This window comes from Pristiophorus japonicus, chromosome 15, assembly GCF_044704955.1.
Source record: "Pristiophorus japonicus isolate sPriJap1 chromosome 15, sPriJap1.hap1, whole genome shotgun sequence".
Classification (NCBI taxonomy): domain Eukaryota; kingdom Metazoa; phylum Chordata; class Chondrichthyes; family Pristiophoridae; genus Pristiophorus; species Pristiophorus japonicus.
The window spans coordinates 4951831-4976944 of record NC_091991.1 but is presented as its reverse complement, the minus strand read 5'-3'; the positions used below and the strand labels follow the sequence as shown (position 1 = coordinate 4976944).

At 47.1% G+C, this 25114-nt stretch overlaps 1 protein-coding gene across 1 annotated transcript; it reads left to right on the top strand.

Moving 5' to 3' along the window:
* The first annotated feature begins 4964 nt into the window (after positions 1 to 4964).
* rlig1 (RNA 5'-phosphate and 3'-OH ligase 1) lies at positions 4965 to 24609 on the top strand. The gene is made up of 7 exons (XM_070901532.1): positions 4965 to 5416; positions 6493 to 6610; positions 15625 to 15717; positions 16834 to 16950; positions 17052 to 17240; positions 17836 to 18005; positions 23872 to 24609. Exons 1-7 carry the CDS (start codon positions 5327 to 5329, stop codon positions 24067 to 24069), a joined length of 975 nt encoding a protein of 324 aa, XP_070757633.1. The 5' UTR covers positions 4965 to 5326; the 3' UTR covers positions 24070 to 24609.
* Positions 24610 to 25114: the final 505 nt, after the last annotated feature.

Genomic DNA, 25114 nt, shown 5'->3' with positions numbered 1-25114 from the left:
TTTGATCAGTTTTCAATTCCATTGTAATGTTTGAATTTATTGCTGTATCTTTTAAATTGTAACTTCATATTTTGAAATGTGCATTATAATTTTATAGATTGTCAAATGCTTATTTTATTTTGATGCAAATAATATTGATCGCCTTCCACACACCAAAGCACAGTGGGACTTGAACCCACAACCTTCTGACTTTGTGCCGAGGGTGCTACCCTATGAGCCACAGGAGTCGAACTGTGAGGGAGCAACAAGCCAAGGCTTTCATTGGATGATTGGTTGCGGGAGGGGGTTGTGAATTAATGACTGATCTCAGTTTTGGAGGTTTTTATTGTTCGCTCAAAATTACCCTGACAGGAGCAGTTCTGCCCTGGTTGCTCCAAGTTAGTGCCGACGATTACGTTGTCTCTCGTAGCCTTGCACTGTTACGATCCAGGCCAGTGATATCCAATCTGTGGCCTGCCAGCTCAGCCTGACCTGTGAGCTGATCTTATCCGTACCGTGCAGCTCCTGCTTTTGGTCTCCCCCGTCAGTAGGAACAAGCGCTCCGACGGTGGGTTTGTGCAAATTACAAACAACATCATGGATTGCACGTTTAGCTTTCCTCGCAGGAGCACTCTGGGTTCGCGGAGCTGGAACTCTCCCCCCACCCCCCCTCCCTAACGTCGCCTTCATCGCAGGGACTGAAGAAGCTCACCCCCACCTTCTCGAAGCCAATCAGGGATGGGCAATAAATGCTGGCCTTGCCAGCGACGCCCACATCCCAGGAAGAACAACAAAGAAATTCATCTATTGTACTCCTTTCTTCCAGAATTCCCTGGATTCTAGAACGGTCCCAGTGGATTGGAAGGTAAAAAATTCAAGAAAGGAGGGAGAGAGAAAACAGGGAACTACAGGTCAGCTAGCCTGGCATCAGTCATCGGGAAAATGGTAGAATCCATTGTTAAGGAAGTGGTATCAGGGCACTTGGAAAATCATAACATGATTAGGCAGTGTCAAATGGTTTTATGACAGGGAAATCGTGTTTGACAAATTTATTGGAGTTTTTTGAGGATGTAACTAGCAGGGTAGATAAAGGGGAACCAGTGGATGTAGTATATTTGGATTTCCAAAAAGCATTCGATCAGGTGCCACATAAAAGGTTGTTACACAAAGTAAGGACTCATGGGGTTAGGGGTAAGATATTAGCATGGTTAGAGGATTGGTTAACGGAGAGAAATCAGAGTAGATAAATCAGATAAACGGGTCTTTTTTAGGTTGGCAGGCTGTAACTAGTGGGATGCCGCAAGGATCAGTGCTGGGGCCTCAGCTTTTTACAATCTGTATTAATGACCTAGATAAAGGACCGAGTGTAACGTATCCAAGTTTGCTGACGATACAAAGCTAGGTGGGACAACAAAGAATCTGCAAAGGGATATAGATAGACTGAGTGAGTGGGCAGTAAGGTGGCAGATGGAGTATAATGTAGGGAAATGTGAAGTTATTCACTTTGGTCGGTAGAATAGAAAAACAGAATATTTTTTAAATGGTGAGAAACTTTTAAATGTTGCTGTTCAGAGAGATTTGGGTGTCCCTTGTGCAAGAAACACAGAAAGCGAGCATGAAGGTACAGCAAGCAATAAGGAAGGCAAATGGCATGTTGTCCTTTATTGCAAGGGGGTTGGAGTATAAGAGTAAGGAAGTCTTGCTATAATTGTACAGGGCCACACCTGGAGTACTGTGCACAGTTCTTGTCTCCTTATCTAAGCAAGGATAGACTTGCCTTGGAGGCGGTGCAACAGAGGTTCACTAGATTGATTCCTGGGATGAGCGAGTTGTCTTATGATGCAAGATTGTGCAGCATGGGCCTATACGCCTTGGAGTTTAGAAGAATGAGAGGTGATCTCATTGAAACATACAAGTTTCTGAAGGGGATTGATAGGGTAGATACAGGGAGGGTGTTTGCCCCGGGCTGGGGAGTCTAGAACCATGGATCACAGTCTCAGGATAATGGGTCGGCCATTGCGGACTGAGATGGGGAGAAATTTCTTCACTCAGAGGGTGGTGAATTTTTGGAATTCTCTGCTCCAGAGGGCTGTGGATGCGGAGTCTTTCAGTATTTTCAAGGCTGAGATAGAAATATTTTTGGACTCTAGGGAAATCAAGGGATATGGAGATAGTGCAGGAAGGTGGAGTTGAGGTCAAAGATCAGCCATGATCTCATTGAATGGCGAAGCAGGCTCGAGGGGCCGTTTGGCCTACCCCTGTTCTTAATTCTTATAGTCTTCTGTTTATTTTACTCCCATTCTATAAAGCCTCGATACATGTTTAAGATTAAAGATGCTATATAAATGCAAGTTCTTTCCTGGAACCCCTCTGCCTTGCCCGAAACATTTTAAAAGATTTCAATACTCCCCTCTCTGGCCAAGTGTGGGGTTGCCCCCTTCTAACCATCTCCCTCGCCTTCCATCTCACCTATAATTGATAAATTATCGCAAGTTATTTAATAGAGCAACTTATTATTTAAAAGGAGAAAGATTGCAAAGTGCCGCAGTACAGCGGGACCTGGGGGTACTTGTGCATGAAACACAAAAGGTTAGTATGCAGCTACAGCAAGTGATCAGGAAGGCCAATGGAATCTTAGCCTTTATTGCAAAGGGGATGGAGTATAAAAGCAGCGAAGTCTTGCTACAGCTTCATAAGGTAGTGAGGCCACACCTGGAGTACTGCGTGCAGTTTTGGTTTCCATATTTACGAAAGGATATACTTGCTTTGGAGGCAGTTCAAAGAAGGTTCACTCGGTTGATCCCGGGGCTGATTGGGTTGACTTATGAGGAACGGTTGAGTAGGTTGGGCCTCTACTCATTGGAATTCAGAAGAATGAGAGGTGATCTTATTGAAAGATTATGAGGGGGTTTGATAAAGTGGATGCAGAGAGGATGTTTCCACTGATAGGGGAGGCTAGAACTAGGGGGCATGGTCTTAGAATAATGGGCCGCCCATTTAAAGCAGAGATGAGGAGAAATTTCTTCTCTCAGAGGGTTGTAAATCTGTGAAATTCGCTGCCTCAGAGAGCTGTGGAAGCTGGGTCATTGAATAAATTTAAGACAGAAATAGACAGTTTCTTAAATGATAAGGGAATAAGGGGCTATGGGGAGCGGGCAGGGAAGTGAAGCTGAGTCCATGATCAGATCTGCCATGATCTTATTGAATGGTGGAGCAGGCTCGAGGGGCCGTATGGCCTAGTCCTGTTCCTATTTTTTATGTTCTTAAATATAGTTTACAGCCCAGAAACAGACCATTTGGCCCAACAGGTCCATGCCGGTGGTTACACTCCACACCAGCCTCCTCTCATCCCTTAGTCATTTAACCCCATCACTATATCCTTCTATTCCTTTCTCCCTCATGTGTTTATCTAGCTTCCCCTTAAATGCATCTATGATATTGGCCTCAACCATTCCCTGTGGTAGCGGGTTCCACTCTTACGTCTGGTGTATTGTCTTCTTGTTAAAAGTCGCGGTGTCAATGCAAGTTTACACAGGATTACATCAGATATACGGCACAGAAACAGGCCATTCGGCCCAACCAGTCCATGCCGGTGTTTATGCTCCACTCGAGCCTCCTCCCCTCTTTCCTCATCTAAATCTATCAGCATAACCCTCCATTCCCTTCTCCCCCATATGCTTGTCTAGCCTCCCCTTAAATGCATCGATACTATTCGCCTCAACCCCTCCCTGTGGCAGCGAGTTCCACTCTCTGGGTAAAGAAGTTTCTTCTGAATTCCCTATTGGATTTTTTGGTGACTATCTTATATTGATAGTTATAAGCAAATGCTCTACGCGATGCGGAGCTCCTTCACGGCAAACGAGCCAAAGATGGGCAAAGGAAACGTTACAAGGACATCCTCAAAGCCTCCCTGATAAATTGCAACATCCCCACCGACACCTGAGAATCCCTGGCTAAAGACCGCCCTAAGTGGAGGAAGCGCATCTGGGAGGGCGCTGAGCACCTCGAGTCTCGTCGCCGAGAGCGTGCAGAAATCAAGCGCAGGCAGCGGAAGGAGCGTGCGGCAAACCAGTCCCACCCTCCCTTTCCTCAACCACTGTCTGCCCCACCTGTGACAGACTGTAATTCCAGTATTGGACTGTTCAGTCACCTGAGAACTCAGTTAGTGGCAGCGAGTCTTCCTCGATTCCGAGGGACTGCCTATGATGATACATAGAAACATAGAAAATAGGTGCAGGAGTAGGCCATTCGGCCCTTCTAGCCTGCACCGCCATTCAATGAGTTCATGGCTGAACATTCAACTTCAGTACCCCATTCCTGCTTTCTCGCCATACCCCTTGATCCCCCTAGTAGTAAGGACCTCATCTAACTCCTTTTTGAATATATTTAGTGAATTGGCCTCAACAACTTTCTGTGGTAGAGAATTCCACAGGTTCACCACTCTCTGGGTGAAGAAGTTCCTCCGCATCTCGGTCCTAAATGGCTTACCCCTTATCCTTAGACTGTGACTCCTGGTTCTGGACTTCCCCAACATTGGGAACATTCTTCCTGCATCTAACCTGTCTAACCCCGTCAGAATTTTAAATGTTTCTATGAGGTCCCCTCTCATTCTTCTGAACTCCAGTGAATACAAGCCCAGTTGATCCAGTCTTTCTTGATAGGTCAGTCCCGCCATCCCGGGAATCAGTCTGGTGAACCTTCGCTGCACTCCCTCAATAGCAAGAATGTCCTTCCTCAAGTTAGGAGACCAAAACTGTACACAATACTCCAGGTGTGGCCTCACCAAGGCCCTGTACAACTGTAGCAACACCTCCCTGCCCCTGTACTCAAATCCCCTCGCTATGAAGGCCAACATGCCATTTGCTTTCTTAACTGCGTGCTGCACCTGCATGCCAACCTTCAATGACTGATGTACCATGACACCCAGGTCTCTTTGCACCTCCCCTTTTCCTAATCTGATGATGATGACTGTGTCAATGCATTCCAACAATAACTGCAACTCGCATTGACACAGTGGCTTTTAACAGAAAGACAAAGCAAAACCCTTGCAAGAATGGCATTTGCAGGATGCCTCTGGGAAATCGGCTGCAGGCAGGGATGTTTTTGCTGAGTTGGGAACTCAGTGAGTTGCGCAGGCGCGTGCGGACTCTCGCCCCAATGAAATTGGAGCAAATGTTGACATTCGGCGTAAAGAGGCGCGCTTGAGGAGGAGGAGGAGGGTGCAAGAAACCCAATGCAGAATGTTACACCGTTTGCATTAGATCTCGGGTTGTATTGATGGGCTTTGACCGTTTCGGGGCGGTGTGAAGAGCCCGGTGCCGGATTTTACAGCTCTGCGGCAAAGGCCATGCAGCGCCTGGGCTCCGTGCAGCAGAAAATCCCCTGCGCTTTCTGCTCACAAGTGAGGGATGAGCCGGCCACCAAGCGGGCCAGCCAGGTAGGTCAAAGGCTGCAGCATTGCAAAGCTGCAAGCACCGGACAGCTGCAGGATCCAACCCGAGACTGCATTTTATTTTGCAAAAACTCCAGCATGCCAGCTTGGCGGAAAAAAAAAATTCTTCATCATCATATCCGGGGCAAAGGTGCAAAACTACAGGGCTGTAGTTTGAATCAATTACTTGCATTTTCATTATCTGCATTTGCACAATTTCTGCTTCACCAGTGGGGGCTAAAGTTGCATTTAATGCCCCAAGGTGGGAATCTGCCTCCTCAGATCCAGAGGGATGAGGTGCGAGTTTCCCTGGTGGGGTGGGAGGAGACTCTCACTGTATGCATGTCATTCTTGGATGACAAAGAAAGAACTTGCATTTATATAGCGCCTCAAATGACCTCTGTACGTCCCAAAGTGCTTCACCGCCAACAAAATGTAGGAAACGCGGCAGCCAATTTGCGCACAGCAAGTAGCAATGAGATAAATACCCGATAATCTGATTTAGTGATGTTGGACGTTGAGGGATTACATCGGGTATACGGCACAGATACAGGCCATTCGGCCCAACCAGTCTATGCCAGCATTTATGCTCCACTCAAGAACATGAGGTTTAATATTGGCCAGGACACCGGGGATAGCTCAGATAACTCCCCTGCTCTTCTTTAAAATAGTGCTGTGGGATCTTTACGTCCCTGAGAGAGCTGCACTGTCGGAGGTGCCATCTTTCAGATAAGACGTTAAACCGAGGCCTCACTCAGGTGGTCGTAAAAGATCCCAGGGCTGTATTTCGAAGAAGAGCAGGGGAGTTATCCCCGGCGAACTGGGGCCAATATTTATCCCTCAATCAACATAACAAAAACAGATTATCTGGGTCATTATCACATTGCTATTTGTGGGAGCTTGCTGTGCGCAAATTGGCTGACTCGTTTCCCACATTACAACAGTGACTGCATTGCAAAAAGTACTTCATTGGCTGTAAAGCGCGTTGAGTCATTCGGTGGCCATGAAAGGCGCTATATAAATGCAAGTCCTTCCTTCCCTCCCCACTGCGACAGACCATTTTCTCACAAACTTATTTTCAGTCCTTCAGAGTTGTGGCCACGGGAGAGCTGAGTGCGAAGGCGCTGCAAGCCGATATCCAACATGCTGTCGCCACAGAGAAAGTGGACGGGACCTGCTGTTACGTTGCTAAATACAAAGGTAACAACAGATGGGCCTTCATTTTAAAAGGAGAATGGAAGTGTTTTTTTTTAAAGAAAATTGTGCATTAGAAAGTGGAGAAACCTATAGCATTTGTAGCAGGAGATGTCTGTAACTGTTGATCATGTATTTTGAAAACTTTTATAAAACTTTTTATGCTGGTGAGAAAGCCCCAGTCTCTCCAAAACCTTTCACTGTGAACGGGAGCAGAGCTACAGCAAGAACCAGTGTATCAGGATGTTGATTGGAATGTGGTCAGAGCTCAGTAATTTGCTAACCATTTCATTTGGTTTCCTATTCCGATTCCAACATTAAATGTTTGTCTTACTGACTCTCCGTGTTGGTCGATGAGGACTGTTGGTGCTGGGTAATAGAACCCTTTCTCATTCTGGGCGGGTGGTGTTGGCATCAAGTGCTGCCAGCCTGCAGAGTAAAGCTCCCGCTATTCCTGCCTCGAGAACGTACCTGATCCCGAACCTTGGAAGGGTGCCCTCGATTGGCTCGCTGTGATGATATGCCGAGGGCTCTGAGAATCAAACGGCAAATTTGGAGAGGGTTGTGTGTTGTGTGTCAGTGCCCACTAGGAGGCGGCCAAACTCTTGTCCTATAGGGTCCCTTCCTACCAACCGACGCAGTAAAACCCTCATTCCATGACTCTGGGCTCAACTTGAATCCAAGTCGCGAAGGCCTTCAATCCTCGAATGCAACAACAGGAAGGGAGGCCGTTCAGCCCATTGTGGCTGTGCTGGCTCTTTGCTAGAGTATTGGGCAACACCCTTGCCTCTGGGTCAGAAGGTCGTGGGTTCAAGTCCCACTCCAGGGACTTGAGCGCAAAAAGAATCTAGGCTGACACTCCCAGTGCAGTGCTGAGGGAGTGCTGCACTGTCGGAGGTGCCGTCTTTCGGATGAGATGTTAAACCGAGGCCCTGTCTGCTCTCTCAAGTGGATGTAAAAGATCCCATTTCGAAGACGAGAAGGGCAGTTCTCCCCAGTGTCCTGGCCAATATTTATCCCTCAATCAACATAACAAAAAAACAGATTATCTGGTCATTATCACATTTCTGGTTGTGGGAGCTTGCTGTGCACAAATTGGCTGCCGCATTTCCCACATTACAACAGTGAGTACACTCCAAAAGTACTTCATTGGCTGTAAAGCGCTTTGAGATGTCCGGTGGTCGTGAAAGGCGCTATATAAATCCAAGTCTTTCTTTAGAGCTATCCCATTAGTCCCACTCCCCAGCTATTTCCCCACAGCCCTGTAAATGTATTCCCTTCAAGTATTTATCCAGTTGCATTTTGAAAGTTACTATTGAATCTGCTCCCACCGCCCTATCAGGCAGCACGTTCCCGATCACAGCAACTCGCTGCGTAAATTTGTTTTTCTTAAAGGTAGTAACCTCTGGATTGCTACCAGTGCCACATGCCAATCAGAGTAGAGGGAGCAGGATAGTTAGAATAAATACGTGGCTTGAGCAGTGGTGCAAGAGGGAGGGATTCAAATTCCTGGGACATTGGAACCAGTTCTGGGGGCAGTGGGACCTGTACAAAAGGGACGGTCTGCACCTGGGCAGGACTGGAACTGATGTCCTAGGGGTAACATTTGCTAATGCAGTTCGGGAATGTTTAAACTAATATGGCAGGGGGATGGGAACCTATGCAGCGAGATAGGGCGAAGTAATATGGAGTCAGAAACAGATGGTAGAAAGGTAAAAAGCAATAGTGGAAGGCCGAGTAAACAAAGGCAAGAAACAAAAAGGGCCACACTACATCATAATTCTAAAAGGACAAAGGGTGTTAAAAAAACAAGCCTGAAGGCTTTGTGTCTTAATGCAAGAAGTATCCGTAATAAGGTGGATGAATTAACTGTGCAAATAGATGTTAACAAATATGAGGTGATTGGGATTACAGAGACGTGGCTCCAGGATGATCAGGGCTGGGAACTCAACATCCAGGGGTATTCAACATTCAGGAAGGATAGAATAAAAGGAAAAGGAGGTGGGGTAGCATTGCTGGTTAAAGAGGAGATTAATGCAATAGTTAGGAAGGACATTAGCTTGGATGATGTGGAATCTATATGGGTAGAGCTGCAGAACAGCAAAGGGCAAAAAACATTAGTGGGAGATGTGTACAGACCTCCAAGCAGTACCAGTGATGTTGGGGAGGGCATCAAACAGGAAATTAGGGGTGCATGCAATAAAGGTGCAGCAGTTATCATGGGTGACTTTAATATGCATATAGATTGGGCTAACCAAACTAGAAGCAATACGGTGGAGGAGGATTTCCTGGAGTGCATAAGGGATGGTTTTCTAGACCAATTTGTCGAGGAACCAACTAGGGGGGGAGGCCATCATAGACTGGGTGTTGTGTAATGAGAGAGGATTAATTAGCAATCTCATTGTGCGAGGCCCCTTGGGGAAGAGTGACCATAATATGGTGGAATTCTACATTAGGATGGAGAATGAAACAGTTAATACAGAGACCATGGTCCAGAACTTAAAGAAGGGTAACTTTGAAGGTATGAGGCGTGAATTGGCTAGGATAGATTGGCGAATGATACTTAAGGGGTTGACTGTGGATGGGCAATGGCAGACATTTAGAGACCGCATGGATGAACTACAAAAATTGTACATCCCTGTCTGCCGTAAAAATAAAAAAGGGAAAGTGGCTCAACCATGGCTATCAAGGGAAATAAGGGATAGTATTAAAGCCAAGGAAGTGGCATACAAATTGGCCAGAAATAGCAGCGAACCCTGGGACTGGGAGAAATTTAGAACTCAGCAGAGGAGGACAAAGGGTTTGATTAGGGCAGGGAAAATAGAGTATGAGAGGAAGCTTGCAGGGAACATTAAGATGGACTGCAAAAGCTTCTATGGGTATGTAAAGAGAAAAAGGTTAGTAAAGACAAACGTAGGTCCCCTGCAGTCAGAATCAGGGGAAGTCATAACGGGGAACAAAGAAATGGCAGACCAATTGAACAAGTACTTTGGTTCGGTATTCACGAAGGAGGACACAAACAACCTTTCAGATATAAAAGGGGTCAGAGGGTCTTGTAAGAAGGAGGAACTGAGGGAAATTCTTATTAGTCGGGAATTGTGTTGGGGAAGCTGATAGGATTGAAGGCCGATAAATCCCCAGGGCCTGATGGACTGCATCCCAGAGTACTTAAGGAGGTGGCCTTGGAAATAGCGGATGCATTGACAGTCATTTTCCAACATTCCATAGACTCTGGATCAGTTCCTATGGAGTGGAGGGTAGCCAATGTAACCCTACTTTTTAAAAAAGGAGGGAGAGAGAAAACAGGGAATTATAGACCGGTCAGCCTGACATCGGTAGTGGGTAAAATGATGGAATCAATTATTAAGGATGTCATAGAAGCGCATTTGGAAAGAGGTGGCATGATAGGTCCAAGTCAGCATGGATTTGTGAAAGGGAAATCATGCTTGACAAATCTTCTGGAATTTTTTGAGGATGTTTCCAGTAGAGTGGACAAGGGAGAACCAGTTGATGTGGTGTATTTGGACTTTCAGAAGGCTTTCGACAAGGTCCCATACAAGAGATTAATGTGCATAGTTAAAGCACATGGGATTGGGGGTAGTGTGCTGACGTGGATTGAGAACTAGTTGGCAGACAGGAAGCAAAGAGTAGGAGTAAATGGCTACTTTTCAGAATGGCAGGCGGTGACTAGTGGGGTACCGCAAGGTTCTGTGCTGGGGCCCCAGCTGTTTACATTGTACATTAATGATTTAGACGAGGGGATTAAATGTAGTATCTCCAAATTTGCGGATGACACTAAGTTGGGTGGCAGTGTGAGCTGTGAGGAGGATGCTATGAGGCTGCAGAGTGACTTGGATAGGTTAGGTGAGTGGGCAAATGCATGGCAGATGAAGTATAATGTGGATAAATGTGAGGTTATCCACTTTGGTGGTAAAAACAGAGAGACAGACTATTATCTGAATGGTGACAGATTAGGAAAAGGGGAGGTGCAATGAGACCTGGGTGTCATGGTACATCAGTCATTGAAGGTTGGCATGCAGGTACAGCAGGCGGTTAAGAAAGCAAATGGCATGTTGGCCTTCATAGCGAGGGGATTTGAGTACAGGGGCAGGGAGGTGTTACTACAGTTGTACAGGGTCTTGGTGAGGCCACACCTGGAGTATTGTGTACAGTTTTGGTCTCCCAACTTGAGGAAGGACATTCTTCCTATTGAGGGAGTGCAGTGAAGGTTCACCAGATTGATTCCCGGGATGGCGGGACTGACATATCAAGAAAGACTGGATCAACTGGGCTTGTATTCACTGGAGTTCAGAAGAATGAGAGGGGACCTCATAGAAACGTTTAAAATTCTGATGGGTTTAGACAGGTTAGATGCAGGAAGAATGTTCCCAATGTTGGGGAAGTCCAGAACCAGGGGTCACAGTCGAAGGATAAGGGGTAAGCCATTTAGGACCGAGATGAGGAGAAACTTCTTCACCCAGAGAGTGGTGAACCTGTGGAATTCTCTACCACAGAAAGTTGTTGAGGCCAATTCACTAAATATATTCAAAAAGGAGTTAGATGTAGTCCTTACTACTAAGGGGATCAAGGGGTATGGCGAGAAAGCAGGAATGGGGTACTGAAGTTGCATGTTCAGCCATGAACTCATTGAATGGCGGTGCAGGCTAGAAGGGCCGAATGGCCTACTCCTGCACCTATTTTCTATGTTTCTATGTTTCTATGTTAATGTTGAATCTGTTTCTTTTGGCAATCTCCTCAAATGTGCCCTGTGGTTACTGACCCTCCTCCCACTGAAAACAGTTTCTCCTTAGTTACTCTATCAAAACTCTTCTATTGAATCTCCCCTTAATCTTCTCGGTTCTAAGGAGAACAATCCCAGTTTCTGTAAACTCTTCACATAATTGAGGTCCTTTACCGCAGTACCATTCTGGTAAATCTCCTCCGTACCCTCTCTAACGCCTTAACACGTCCTTCCTAAAGTGCAGTGCCCAAAATTGGCCACAATACTCCAGCTGGGACCAAACCAGTGTTTTATAAAGGCTTAGCATAACCTTCTTACTTTTGTACTAAGAGCATAAGAACATAAGAAATAGGAGCAGGAGTCGGCCATTTGGCCCCTCGAGCCTGCTCTGCCATTCAATACGATCATGGCTGATCTGATCATGGACTCAGCTCCACTTCCCTGCCCGCTCCCCATAACCCTTCACTCCCTTATCACTCAAAAATATGTCTATCTTCGCCTTAAATATATTCAATGACCCAGCCTCCACAGCTCTCTGGGGCAGAGAATTCCACAGATTTACAACCCTCCGAGAAAAGAAATTCCTCCTCATCTCAGTTTTAAATGAGCGGTCCCTTATTTTGAGACTAAGACCCCTAGTTTTAGTTTCCCCTATGAGTGGAAATATCCTCTCTGCATCCACCTTGTTGAGCTCCCACATTATCTTATATGTTTCGATAAGATCACCTCTCATTCTTCTGAACTCCAATGAGTATAGGCCCAACCTACTCAACCTTTCCTCATAAGTCAACCCCCTCATCTCCGGAATCTCCTAGTGAACCTTCTCTGAACTGCCTCCAAAGCAACTATATCCTTCCTTAAATACTGAGACTAAAACTGCACGCAGTTCTCCAGGTGTGGCTTCACCAATACCCCATACATTTGTAGCAGGACTTCTCTGCTTTTATACTCCATCCCCCTTGCAATAAAGGCCAACGTTCCATTTGCCTTCCTGATTACTTGCGATACCTGCATAATAACCTTTTGTGTTTCATGTACAAGGACCCCTAGGTCCCTCTGTACTGCAGCACTTGGCAATTTTTCTCCATTTAAATTATAATTTGCTTTTCTATTTATTCTACCAAAGTAGATAACCTCACATTTTCCCACATTATACTCCATCTGCCAAATTTTTGCCCACTCACTTAGCCTGTCTATATCCCTTTGCAGATATTTTGTGTCCTCCTCACAATTTGCTTTTCCACCCATCTTTGTATCATCAGCAAACTTGGTTACATTACACTCGGCCCCTTCATCGAAATCATTAAATTGTAAATAGTTGAGGCCCCAGCACCGATCCCTGCAGTACCCCACTAGTTACTGGTTGTCAACAGGAAAATGACCCATTTATCCTGACTCTCTGTTCTCTGTTAGTTAGCCAATCCCCTTTGCATGCTAATTTATCACCCCCAATCCCGTGAACTTTTATCTTGTGCAGCAACCTTTTATGTATCACCTTATCGAATGATTTCTGGAAATCCAAATACACCACATCCACTGGGTCCCCCTTATCCACCCTACTCGTTACATCTTCAAAGAACTCCAGCAAATTTATCAAACATGATTTCCCTTCAATCAATCACTTCACACTTCTCTGCGTTAAATTGCAGTTGCCGTGTGTCTGCCCATTTCGCCAGTTAGTCTATGTCCGCCTGAAGTCAGTTTTTAAAAAAATATTCGTACCTGGGATGTGGGCGTCGCTGGCAAGGCCGGCATTTATTGCCCGTCCCTAATTGCCCCTTGAGAAGGTGGTGGTGAGCCGCCTTCTTGAACCGCTGCAGTCCGTGTGGTGAAGGTGCTCCCACAGTGCTGTTAGGGAGGGAGTTCCAGGATTTTGACCCAGTGACGATGAAGGAACGGCCGATATATTTCCCAGTCAGGATGGTGTGTGACTTGGAGAGGAACTTGGAGGTGATGGTGTTCCCATGCGCCTGCTGCCCTTGTCCTTCTAGGTGGTAGAGGTCGCGGGTTTGGGAGGTGCTGCCGAAGAAGCCTTGGCGAGTTGCTTTCCTCCTCACTGTTCACGTTATTTCCGAGTTTATAATGCAGGCTTGAACACACAGTGATCCCTACTTGCTCAGCTTTTATCCAGTAATATCTGCCAATGGACTTGAAATCTTGTAATGGTTTTCCTTCCCTGGTTTGGTTGCTAGTGGACCTGTTTGATACTGATACACCTCAGTAGGTTATTGTGGCGATAATAAGTGTTGTGCCCTTTGAGAGAGCTGATTGGCCGCCTCCTGAGCTGCAACATTCTGTAATTCCAAAACTTGTATCCTTGCCGTGTAACTTCAATAATTGGGGAGACCAAACGCAGATTGAGTGACTGCTTTGTGGAACACCTCCGTTCAGACCGCGTGTGTGACTCCGAGCTTATGGTCGCCTGTCACTTCTTTCGATAAGGCTCTTTACAGCCTTCTGGACTCAACATCGAATTCAACAATTTCAGACCGTAACCTCTCCCCGCCCCCATTTCTTTCAGACTGCACCTGTTGATGACGATTCTGCCATTTCCATTTACACCTCCTCTAGACCCATCTTTTGTTTCTTTACCATCTCCTGTCGCCTCACACCTTTTGTCATTTAATCTCTCCTGCCTTCCACCCGATCACAGAGCTTCCCTTGCATTCTTTCCTCCCCTCCCCCCTTTCCCTGCCTCTGTATTTGCTTAAAACCTGTTGCATCCGGTATTCCCGCGAAGCTGGGTGACCGCACAGTAATGGGGAAGCTCCCATGCAGGCTGCTCACCGGCTTTTCCATTCTAAATCCAAACCTCAGCAGCCCCGTGTCCTAACTCGCACCGAGTCCCGCTCACCCATCACCCCTGTGCTCACTGCCCCGTGTCCGAACTCGCACCGAGTCCCACTCACCCATCACCCCTGTGCTCACTGCCCCGTGTCCTAACTCGCACCGAGTCCCGCTCACCCATCACCCCCTGTGCTCGTTGCCCCGTGTCCTAACTCGCACCGAGTCCCGCTCACCCATCACCCCCTGTGCTCACTGCCCCCGTGTCCGAACTCGCACCGAGTCCCACTCACCCATCACCCCCTGTGCTCACTGCCCCGTGTCCTAACTCGCACCGAGTCCCGCTCACCCATCACCCCCTGTGCTCGCTGCCCCGTGTCCTAACTCGCACCGAGTCCCGCTCACCCATCACCCCCTGTGCTCGCTGCCCCGTGTCCTAACTCGCACCGAGTCCCGCTCACCCATCACCCCCTGTGCTCGCTGCTCCGTGTCCTAACTCGCACCCAGTCCCACTCACCCATCACCCCCTGTGCTCGCTGCCCCGTGTCCTAACTCGCACCCAGTCCCACTCACCCATCACCCCCTGTGCTCACTGCCCCGTGTCCTAACTCACACCCAGTCCCACTCACCCATCACCCCCTGTGCTCGCTGCCCCATGTCCTAACTCGCACCGAGTCCCACTCACCCATCACCCCCTGTGCTCGCTGCCCCATGTCCTAACTCGCACCCAGTCCCACTCACCCATCACCCCCTGTGCTCGCTGACCTACATTGGCTTCCAGTTCAGCAACGCCTCGATTTCAAAATTCTCATCTTCGTTTACAAATCCCTCCATGGCCCTCGCCCCTCCCTATCTCTGTAATCTCCTCCAGCCCCACAACCCTCCGAGATCTCTGCACTCCTCTAATTCTGCCCTCTTGAGTATCCCTGATTATAATCACTCAACCATCGGTGGCCTTGTCTTCTGTTGCCTGGGCCCCAAGCTCTGGAACTCCCTCCCTAAACCTCTCTACCTCTCCACCTCTCTTTCCTCCTTCAAGACGCTCCTTAAAACCTTCCTCTTTGGCCAAGCTTTTGGTCACCTGCCCTAATTTCTACTTATGTGGCTCGGTGTCAAATTTTTATTGCATTTTATCCTGTGACACCCCTGGGGACGTTCCACTACGTTAAAGGCACTATATAAATACAAGTTGTTGTTGTAAATATCGTTGATGCGCGGAAATTTAAAGGGACCACACACTAAAAGAAATAGGCCACGCAGAACAAAACGCAGCTGACGGAGGGCATTGGTCATATCTCTAACTCCTCCCATTTCTGATGTAGGGTCTCAGAACTGAAACGTTAACTCTGTTTCTCTCTCCTCAGACGCTGCCTGACCCGCTGAGTGTTTCCAGATTTTCTGTCTTTATTTCAGATTTCCTGCATCCGCGGCATTTTGGTATTGTGAGGGTCAAAGTTCAGCGGGTTAATGAATGTTTGTTGGTGATTGTTGCCAGATTTGCCGTATCTCTGGGCTCGGTTGGACAGGAGACCGACCAAACAAGCCGAGAAGCGATTCAGGAAATTTCAATCTACCAAAACCAGCACCGGTAATGGCTACCTTTTTCCTTCTCCGTGTTATCTCCATAATCAACAGTTTACCGCGATTTTTAAAAGTAAAACACTTTCTCCCCAGTGAGTAGATTTGAAGAACCTCTTTGCGTATTGGAGACATTTTGACTCGAATCTGCCCCACCTGGCATTCAGATTGACTCGGTTGTCTCTATTATCTCCGTGACCTCCTGCGGACCTCCAACCCTTCGAGATCTCTGCCTTCCTCCAACCCTGATCTCTTGCCTGCCCCACCATCGGTGACCGTGTCTTAAGCCGCTTAAGGCCCTAAGCTCTGGAACTCTCTCTCTAAACCTCTCCGCCTCTCTCTCCTTAAAACTGACCACCTCACCTGCCCTAATATCTCCTGCAGCTCGGTGCCAAATTTTGTTTGATTACGCAGCTGTGAAGCGATTTGGGACGTCTCATTATGTTCAGGGTGCTTTAGGAATACACGTTGTTGAACAGCTTGCGGGGAGATTGTTAATCGTGCTTCTGTGACCCCAAGCTGGGAACGAGCAGAATCAGAAATCCCAATCCTTGTGCATGTTTATAAACCGTAAACTGAACAACTTGCCATAAGAGGGCAGATATATGACGTGCGGAGTTAAACGTACATAAGAAATAGAAGGAGGCCATTCAATAAGATCATGGCTGATCTGATCTTGGCCTCAGCTCCACTTCCCTACCCGCTCCCCATAACCTTTGATTCCCTTATTGTTCAAAAGTCTGTCGATCTCCGCCTTAAATATATTCAATGACCCAGCCTCCACAGCTCTCTGGGGTAGAGAATTCCAAAGATTACGACCCTCTGAGAGAAGAGATTCCTCCTCATTTCCGTTTTAAATGGGCGACGCCTTATTCTGAGACTATGCCCCCTAGTTCTAGATTCCCCCACGAGGGGAAACATCCTCTCTGCATCTACCCTGTCAAGCCCCCTCAGTATCTTGTACGTTTCAATAAGATTGGCTCTCATTCTTCTAAACGCCAATGAGTTGGCGATGCTGGAGGTAACGTTCGTTTAACTAGCTGACCCCGAGATGGAGTCGCTGTTTAAATGGGGTGGCAGTGCGATAACATGGGGCTGTGTGACGGATCTTCGATTTACTCTGCAGAGTTCACTTGGAACCTTGACGACGACTTCCGTCCAGTTTCGGATTCCTGGGTCCCGGCCCACGGCGTGGCCCAGATAAAAGGCCAGCTTCAGCCAGATGAAAACGGGCACATTCCCGGTACGAGGGGCGCACGTTTCTATTCACTCAAAACAGCAGTGCCTTAAGGTTCTTGGAGTGCGCTCTCTAAAATTCTGTTTACGTTCCCTCCTTCCCCCAAGGTTGGGTTCCAGTGGAGAAGGAGAGCAAATCATATTGCTGGCATTGTTCCACCGTCAACTACCAAACTGGATCTGCGCTGGTTTTGAAACCGCGCGCCGCAAATTTAGAAATTACCGCTGTTCCGTTAGCGGAGCTTCTTGAACAAACGCTGGAGCTAGTCGGGACAAGTGTTAATGGCAATCCGTACGGTAGGCAGACTTTTGCTTTTTTGTGTGTGTGTGTGTGTGTGTGTATATACACCCGTTTATTTTTAATCTGCCCTCTTGGCCTTCCCTTTGGATGTTAGCCCTGGCTCAGTGGGCAGCACTCTGGCCTCTGAGTCAGAAGGTCGTGGGTTCAAATTCCACTTCAGGGACTTTAGTACAAAAATCTATTCTGACATTCCCAGTGTAGTGCTGAGGGAGTGCTGTCTTTCGGATGAGACATAAAAGATCCCATGGTACTATTTATCCCTCAATCAACATAACAAATGATCTGGTCATTATCACAGTGCTGTTTGTGGGAGCTTGCTGTGCGCAAATTGGCTGCTGCATTTCCTACATTACAACAGTACAACTCACTTCAAAAAGCACTTCATTGGCTGTAAAGCGATTTGGAACGTCCTGAGGTTGTGATCGCCGCTATATAAATGCGTGTTTCTTTTTGTTAGATTATCGACAGGAGGATTTCCAACCCCCCCTCCCCCCCCCCCCCCCTTAATCCCTTGGATTGATGAGTGAGGTGTTAGTAAATGGACAGAATGAAATGTGGCTGTGACAGACTTGGCTTTTGATCCTGTTCCAGGGCTGGGAACTAAGAAAATCCCTGTCCATGTTCTGGTTTCCCACGGATCCCTACAGATTGAGAAACCTCCGGCACTGAACCTCACTGATTTGACCACGTGGTTTGAGGAAAGCCCAGAGGGGAAAGTAGAAGGCATTGTGTGGCACTGCGCAAATGGAACATTGATCAAAGTAAGTGAAAGATTGGGGTTTGGTTCATGCACCGTGGTGATGGGGAAACCAAAACAAGGTGAAGTATTCTTAACATTGCAGTTTGAGCTTTTAAATAAGGTATATTTATCCTAATTGCGAAATAAAGGAAGTGTTTGAGTCTGCACTTGTTGGCACCAAGTAGTGAGTGTCCTGCTGGGATAGGGGTGAGGGTTAGGAGATGTTGAGATCCCTTTGGCGCGAGCTAGCTACAAGATGGCACGCCTGGCGAAAGAAGATCAGAACCAAATCGACCTCTGTGGCAGGCTCGGTAAACGTTTGGTGCTGTGATGCCAACCCTATCACCATCATCATAGGCGGTCCCTCGAACGAGGATGACTTGCTTCCACACGAGTTCACAGATGTTTCGATGAAGAAACATAGAAAATAGGTGCAGGAGTAGGCCATTTGGCCCTTCGAGCCTGCACCACCATTCAATAAGATCATGGCTGATCATTCCCTCAGTACCCCTTTCCTGCTTTCTCTCCATACCCCTTTAGCCATAAGCGCCATATCTAACTCCCTCTTGAATATATCCAATGAACTGGCATCAACAACTCTCTGCGGCAGGGAATTCCACGGGTTAACAACTCTCTGAGTGAAGAAGTTTCTCCTCATCTCAGTCCTAAATGGCTTACCCCTTATCCTTAGACTGTATCCCCTGGTTCTGGACTTCCCCAACATCGGGAACATTCTTCCTGCATCTAACCTGTCCAGTCCCGTCAGAATTTTATGTTTCTATGAGATCCCCTCTCATCCTTCTAAACTCCAGTGAATAAAGACCCAGTCGATCCAGTCTCTCCTCATATGTCAGTCCTGCCATCCCGGGAATCAGTCTGGTGAACCTTCGCTGTACTCCCTCAATAGCATGAACGTCCTTCCTCAGATTAGGAGACCAAAACTGAATACAATATTCCAGATGAGGCCTCACCAAGGCCCTGTACAACTGCAGTAAGACCTCCCTGCTCCTATACTCAAATCCCCTAGCTATGAAGGTCAACATACCATTTGCCTTCTTCACCGCCTGCTGTACCTGCATGCCAACTTTCAATGATTGATGTACCATGACACCCAGGTACACCGCTCCTTTTCCTAATCTGCCGACATTCAGATAATATTCTGCCTTTGTGTTTTTTGCCCCCAAAGTGGATAACCTCACATTTATCCACATTATACTGCATCTGCCATGCATTTGCCCATTCACCTAACCTGTCCAAGTCACTCTGCAGCCTCTTAGCATCCTCCTCACAGCTCACACCGCCACCCAGTTTAGTGTCATCTGCAAACTTAGATATTACACTCAATTCCTTCATCTAAATCATTGATGTATATTGTAAAGAGCTGTGGTCCCAGCACTGAGCCCTGCGGCACCCCACTAGTCACTGCCTGCCATTCTAAAAAGGACCCGTTTATCCCGACTCTCTGCTTCCTGTCTGCCAACCAGTTCTCTATCCACGTCAATACATTACCCCCAATACCACGTGCTTTGATTTTGCACACCAATCTCTTGTGTGGGACCTTGTCAAAAGCCTTTTGAAAGTCGAAAAACACCACATCCACTGGTTCTCCCTTGTCCACTCTACTAGTTACATCCTCAAAAAATTTCAGAAGATTTGTCAAGCATGATTTCTCTTTCATAAATCCATGCTGACTTGGACCGATCCTGTCACTGTTTTCCAAATGCGCTGTTATTTCATCTTTAATAATTGATTCCAACATTTTACCCACTATTTATATCAGGCTAACCAGTCTATAATTACCCATTTTCTCTCTCCCTCCTTTTTAAAAAAGTGGTGTTACATTAGCTACCCTCCAGTCCATAGGAACTGATCTACAGTCGCTAGACTGTTGGAAAATGATCACCAATGCATCCACTATTTCCAGTGCCACTTCCTTAAGTACTCTGGGATGCAGACTATCAGGCCCCGGGGATTTATCGGACTTCAATCCCATCAATTTCCCTAACACAATTTCCCGCCTAATAAGGATATCCTTCAGTTCCTCCTTCTCACTAGACCCTCGGTCCCCTAGTACTTCTGGAAGGTTATTTGTGTCTTCCTTCGTGAAGACAGAACCAAAGTATTGGTTCAACTGGTCTGCCATTTCTTTGTTCCCCATTATAAATTCACCTGAATCTGACTGCAAGGGACCTACGTTTGCCTTCACTAATCCTTTTTCTCTTCACATATCTATAGAAGCTTTTGCAGTGAGTTTTTATGTTCCCAGCAAGCTTCCTCTCATACTCTATTTTCCTGCTCCTAATTAAACCCTTTGTCCTCCTCTGCTGAATTCTAAATTTCTCCCAGTCCTCGGGTTTGCTGCTTTTTCTGGCCAATTTATATGCCTCTTCCTTGGATTTAACACTATCCTTAAGGACCCGATGTTCCAGTTCTGAACTCCAATTGAAGGGTGGAAGATGCCTGTGCGTGGATTTTTTTTAACGTGTGGTGGCTGTTGCACATCAGCCACCACACGGGCTTGACAGAGCGAGGCCTTTATCCAGTGGCAAGGATTAACCAGGACGACTGGAGACCTGCTCTGCTGCATGGACCTAGTGCGCGCACATATCGCACAGTGTGGGCTGGCCCGTGCTGCCCCTGGGCCCTCGACTCTTCTGGGCCCCGTACCCTCATTCACTGCACCTCCGCCCACGATGTTCCAGGGTCCGGCGCTCCCGCTCTGTTTATAGCCCCGACCTGCGGTGGTATTCTCACACAGGTCGGGTTGGTCCATGATGTTTCAGGGCTAACCCTAACGGGGATATGGCTCACCCACAGGACTAGTCGCTTCCCACGGTCAATCTTCCCACCCTGCTCCTGCACGCTAGTGCTCTAAAGGCCGAGATGGTCCTGGGCGGACGGGCAAATGGAAGCTTGTCGGTGCTGGTGGGCCATGTGATTTTAGTTGGTTAAAGGCCAGGATTGCTCACTGACCCGTGACTCTGCTGATTTGCACCTGAGTGCTCTGGATAAAAGAGGTGTGTCTCTGGATTAACCCCGCGCAATTTTATCAAACAAACACAGACTGCATGGTTTGGGTATCTCAGTGGCTTGAAGCTGTGTTTCATGTTTTTCCAGTGTTTAAAATGGTGTTATTTCAGTGTTAATCGACTGTGTGGTTGATAATGAAGAAGAAAGCTGTAGACTGCAGGGAGATAACAATGAACTGGTCAGGTGGGCAGAACAGTGGCAAATGGAATTCAATCCGGAGATGTATGAGGTAATGCATTTGGGGAGGGCTAACAGGCAAGGGAATATAAATTAAATGGTAGGACACTGAGAAGTGTAGAGGAACAAAGGGACCTGGGAGTGCAGGTCCACAGATCCCTGAAAGTGGCAGGCCAGGTAGATAAGGTGGTTTTAAAAGGCATATGGGATACTTACCTTTATTAGCCGAGGCATAGAATACAAGAGCAGGGGGGGTTATGCTTGACCTGTATAAAACACTAGTTAGGCCACAACTAGAGTATTACATGCATTTCTGGTCACCACATTACAGGAAAGATGTGATTGCACTGGAGAGGGTACAGAGGAGATTTACGAGGATGTTGCCAGGACTAGAGAATTTTAGCGATAAGGAAAGATTGGATAGGCTGGGGTTGTTTTCCTTGGAACAGAGGAGGCTGAGGGGAGACCTGGGTGAGGTGTATAAAATTATCGGGGCCTAGATAGAATGGATAGGAAGGATCTATTTCCCTGGGCAGAGGGGTCAACAACCAGGGAGCATAGATTTAAAGTAATTGGTAGAAGGATTAGAGGGGATTTGAGGAAACATTCATCACCCAGAGGGTGGTGAGGGTCTGGAACTCACTGCCTGAAAGGGTGGTAGAGGCAGAAACCCTCACCACATTTAAAAAGTACTTGGATGTGCACTTGAAGTGCCATAACCTACAGGCTAAGGACCGAGAGCTGGAAAGTGGGATTAGGCTGGGTAGCTCTTGGTCGGCCGGCGCGGACACAATGGGCCGAAATGGCCTCCTTCCATGCTGTAAATTTCTGTGATTCTATAACATTTTGAGTTCCATTGTATTATTTCATAGAATCATAGAACGGTTACAGAACAGGAGGCCATTCGGCCCGTCGAGCCTGTGCCGGCTCTCTGCAAGAGCACTTCAGCCAGTCCCACTTGCCCGCCCTTTCACCGTAGCCCTGCACATTTTATTCTTTCAAGTACTTATCCAACTCCCTTTTGAAAGTCTCCACCACCCTCTCAGGCAGCGCATTCCAGATCCTAACCACTCGTTGCGTAAATAAGTTTTTCCTCATGTTGCCTTTGGCAAAAGAACCAATCACCTTAAATCTGTGTCCCTCTGGTTCTCGACCCTTCCACCAATGGGAACAGTTTCTCTCGATCTACTCTGTCCAGACCCCTCATGATTTTGAACACCTCGATCAAATCTCCTCTCAACCTTCTCTGCTCCAAGGAGAACAACCCCAGCTTCTCCAGTCTATCCCCGTAATTGAAGTCCCTCATCCCTGGAACCATTCTCGTAAATCTTTTCTGCGCCCTCTCTAAGGCCTTGACATCCTTCCTAAAGTGCGGTGCCCAGAATTGGACACAGTACCCCAGTTGAGGCCAAACCAATGTTTTATTCAAGTTCATCATCATTTCCATGCTTTTGTACTCTATGCCTCTATTTATGAAGCCCAAGATCCTGTAAGCTTTTTTTTTTAACCACTTTCTCAACCTGCCCTGCCACTTTCAACGATTTATGAACATATACCTCCAGGTCTCTCTGTTCATGCACCCCCTTTAGAATTGTACCCTTTAGTTCCTCTCCTCACATTTTGGTAGAAAGAATATCACCACACTTTTTTGTGATAAATTTCATCTGCCATGTGTTCCATCAGCCTGTCTGGGTCCTCTTTAAATCTATCACTATCCTCTTCACTGTTCACTATACTTCCAAGTTTTGTGTCATCTGCAAATTTTGAAATTGTGCTGTCACACCCACATCCAAGTCATTATCGATCAAGAAAAGCAGTGGTCCCAGTCCCGACCTCTGGGGAACACCATTGTCGAGAGAATGGATTTGTTGATGAATTCCCTCAGTGGATGACTGACCTGACCTCATGTCTGTTTATCAGCAGAGCAAGGAGGTCCTCACATCCTTGTATAGAATGGTGGCCTTGAGCCAACCGGCTAACGTTCTGCTGTTCACTTCCAAATCTCATGGGTTTTTATATATAAAAATGTGAACCATCAGATAAGAAATAGGAGCAGGAGTAGGCCATTTGGCCCCTTGAGCCTGCTCCGCCATTCAATGAGATCATGGCTGATCCACTCTCCTGCACTGTCCCCATATCCCTTGATTCCCTTAATATCCAAAAACCTATCGATCTCGGTCTTGAATATACTCCCCGACTGAGCCTCCACAGCCCTCTGGGGCAGAGAATTTCAAAGATTCACCACCCTCTGAGTGACCACATTTCTTCTCATCTCAGTCCTAAATGACCGACCCCTTATTCTGAGACTGTGACCCCTGGTTCTAGACTCCCCAGCCAGGGGGGGAAACATCCTCCCTGCATCTACCCTGTCAAGCCCTGTAAGAGCTTTATATGTTTCAATGAGATCACCTCTCATTCTTCTAAATTCTAGTCGTCTCAATCTCTCCTCGGAGGACAATTCCCCCCCCCCATCCCAGGAATCAGTCTAGTGAACCTTCGTTGTATTCCCTCTAAGACAAGTATATCCTTACTTGGGTAAGGAGACCAAAACTGTACACAATACTCCAGGTGTGGTCTCACCAGGGCCCTGTATAATTGCAAAAAAAAACAAACTGAATGTCGCGGCTGTGAAGTAAAGGTCACCTTTCCAAATAGTTTACGTTTATCTTCTTCATTCTCAGCTTCATCGTCACCACCTGGGCTTGCAGTGGCCAATGCCCGACCCATATCTGACCGCCCGCCCTCTGTCCATCAGCATTGATCTAACCAAGTACGAGTGGGATTTTGAAACCAAGTCATCGATCCTGGCCCTTGCGAGGCTCAACGGGAAGCAGTTTGACCATTTCAAGGACATTCCGTGGGAGGACGCTGAAAGTTAATACGACATTGGCCGTTGGTCAAGGAGTACTGGTGGAGCGGGTTGGCGGTTGAAAGGCAGAAGCGGCTTGCGTGTCAAATGGATTGTGGGACTGCTTTTGGTTCGTTGAGGTTTGTCTGCTGTCTAAACCTGATGCCTTTGTTCTCCGTTCTGTCCTTGGGATGTTGCTAACCAGAATGTTACAACCAACATTTTTAACATGACTTAAAATGGTGACCTGCAGGGTGTTGATGCTGTGCAGGAAAGGCCATATAATCTCCAAGGAAAATCCTGAACTTGGCACAAGCCAGCAAATTTATGTTGATAGGTTAATTGTACAGGTGGATGAACAAAATCCACGTTTGATAGTTAAAAGATCCAATTACTGCATTGAACCAGACTATACAATCCTACTAGGTCCATGCATACAAGCATTGACAACATTTAGGGGCAAACTATTAGATTTTTGGACTTCAGTGCAGTGTGTTACTGCCATTTCGATTGTTGTAACTTGGCTTTGTTGCTCTGAGCAAAATGCATTAAATCTGGCTCTTGCTTTATAGGACTTAGAGCTTTATTCAGTCGCTGCAATGTTATTTACTGGTGGTTCCTACATCTCCGCCACTCTCCAATGGAGAAAATCTTTCCTAGACTTCCATTTAAAAGGGCTTTTAATGCATTCTTGGGCGTCGCTGGCAAGGCCGGCATTTATTACCCATCCCTAATTGCCCCTTGAGAAGGTGGTGGTGAGCCGCCGCCTTGAACCGCTGCAGTCCGTGTGGTGAAGGTGCTCCCACAGTGCTGTTAGGGAGGGAGTTCCAGGATTTTGACCCAATGACGATGAAGGAACAGCCGATATATTTCCAAGTCGGGACGGTGTGTGACTGGGAGGGGAACGTGGAGGTGATGGTGTTCCCATGCACCTGCTGCCCTTGTCCTTCTAGGTGGTAGAGGTCGCGGGTTTGGGATTTCTTGGTTCCATCCAGTTTTATATTCAGTTATAGTTTCTGAGAACCTCTATGGCAAGACCTGACTGTAACCAGTTCACGTGGGTGATGCTTGTTAAA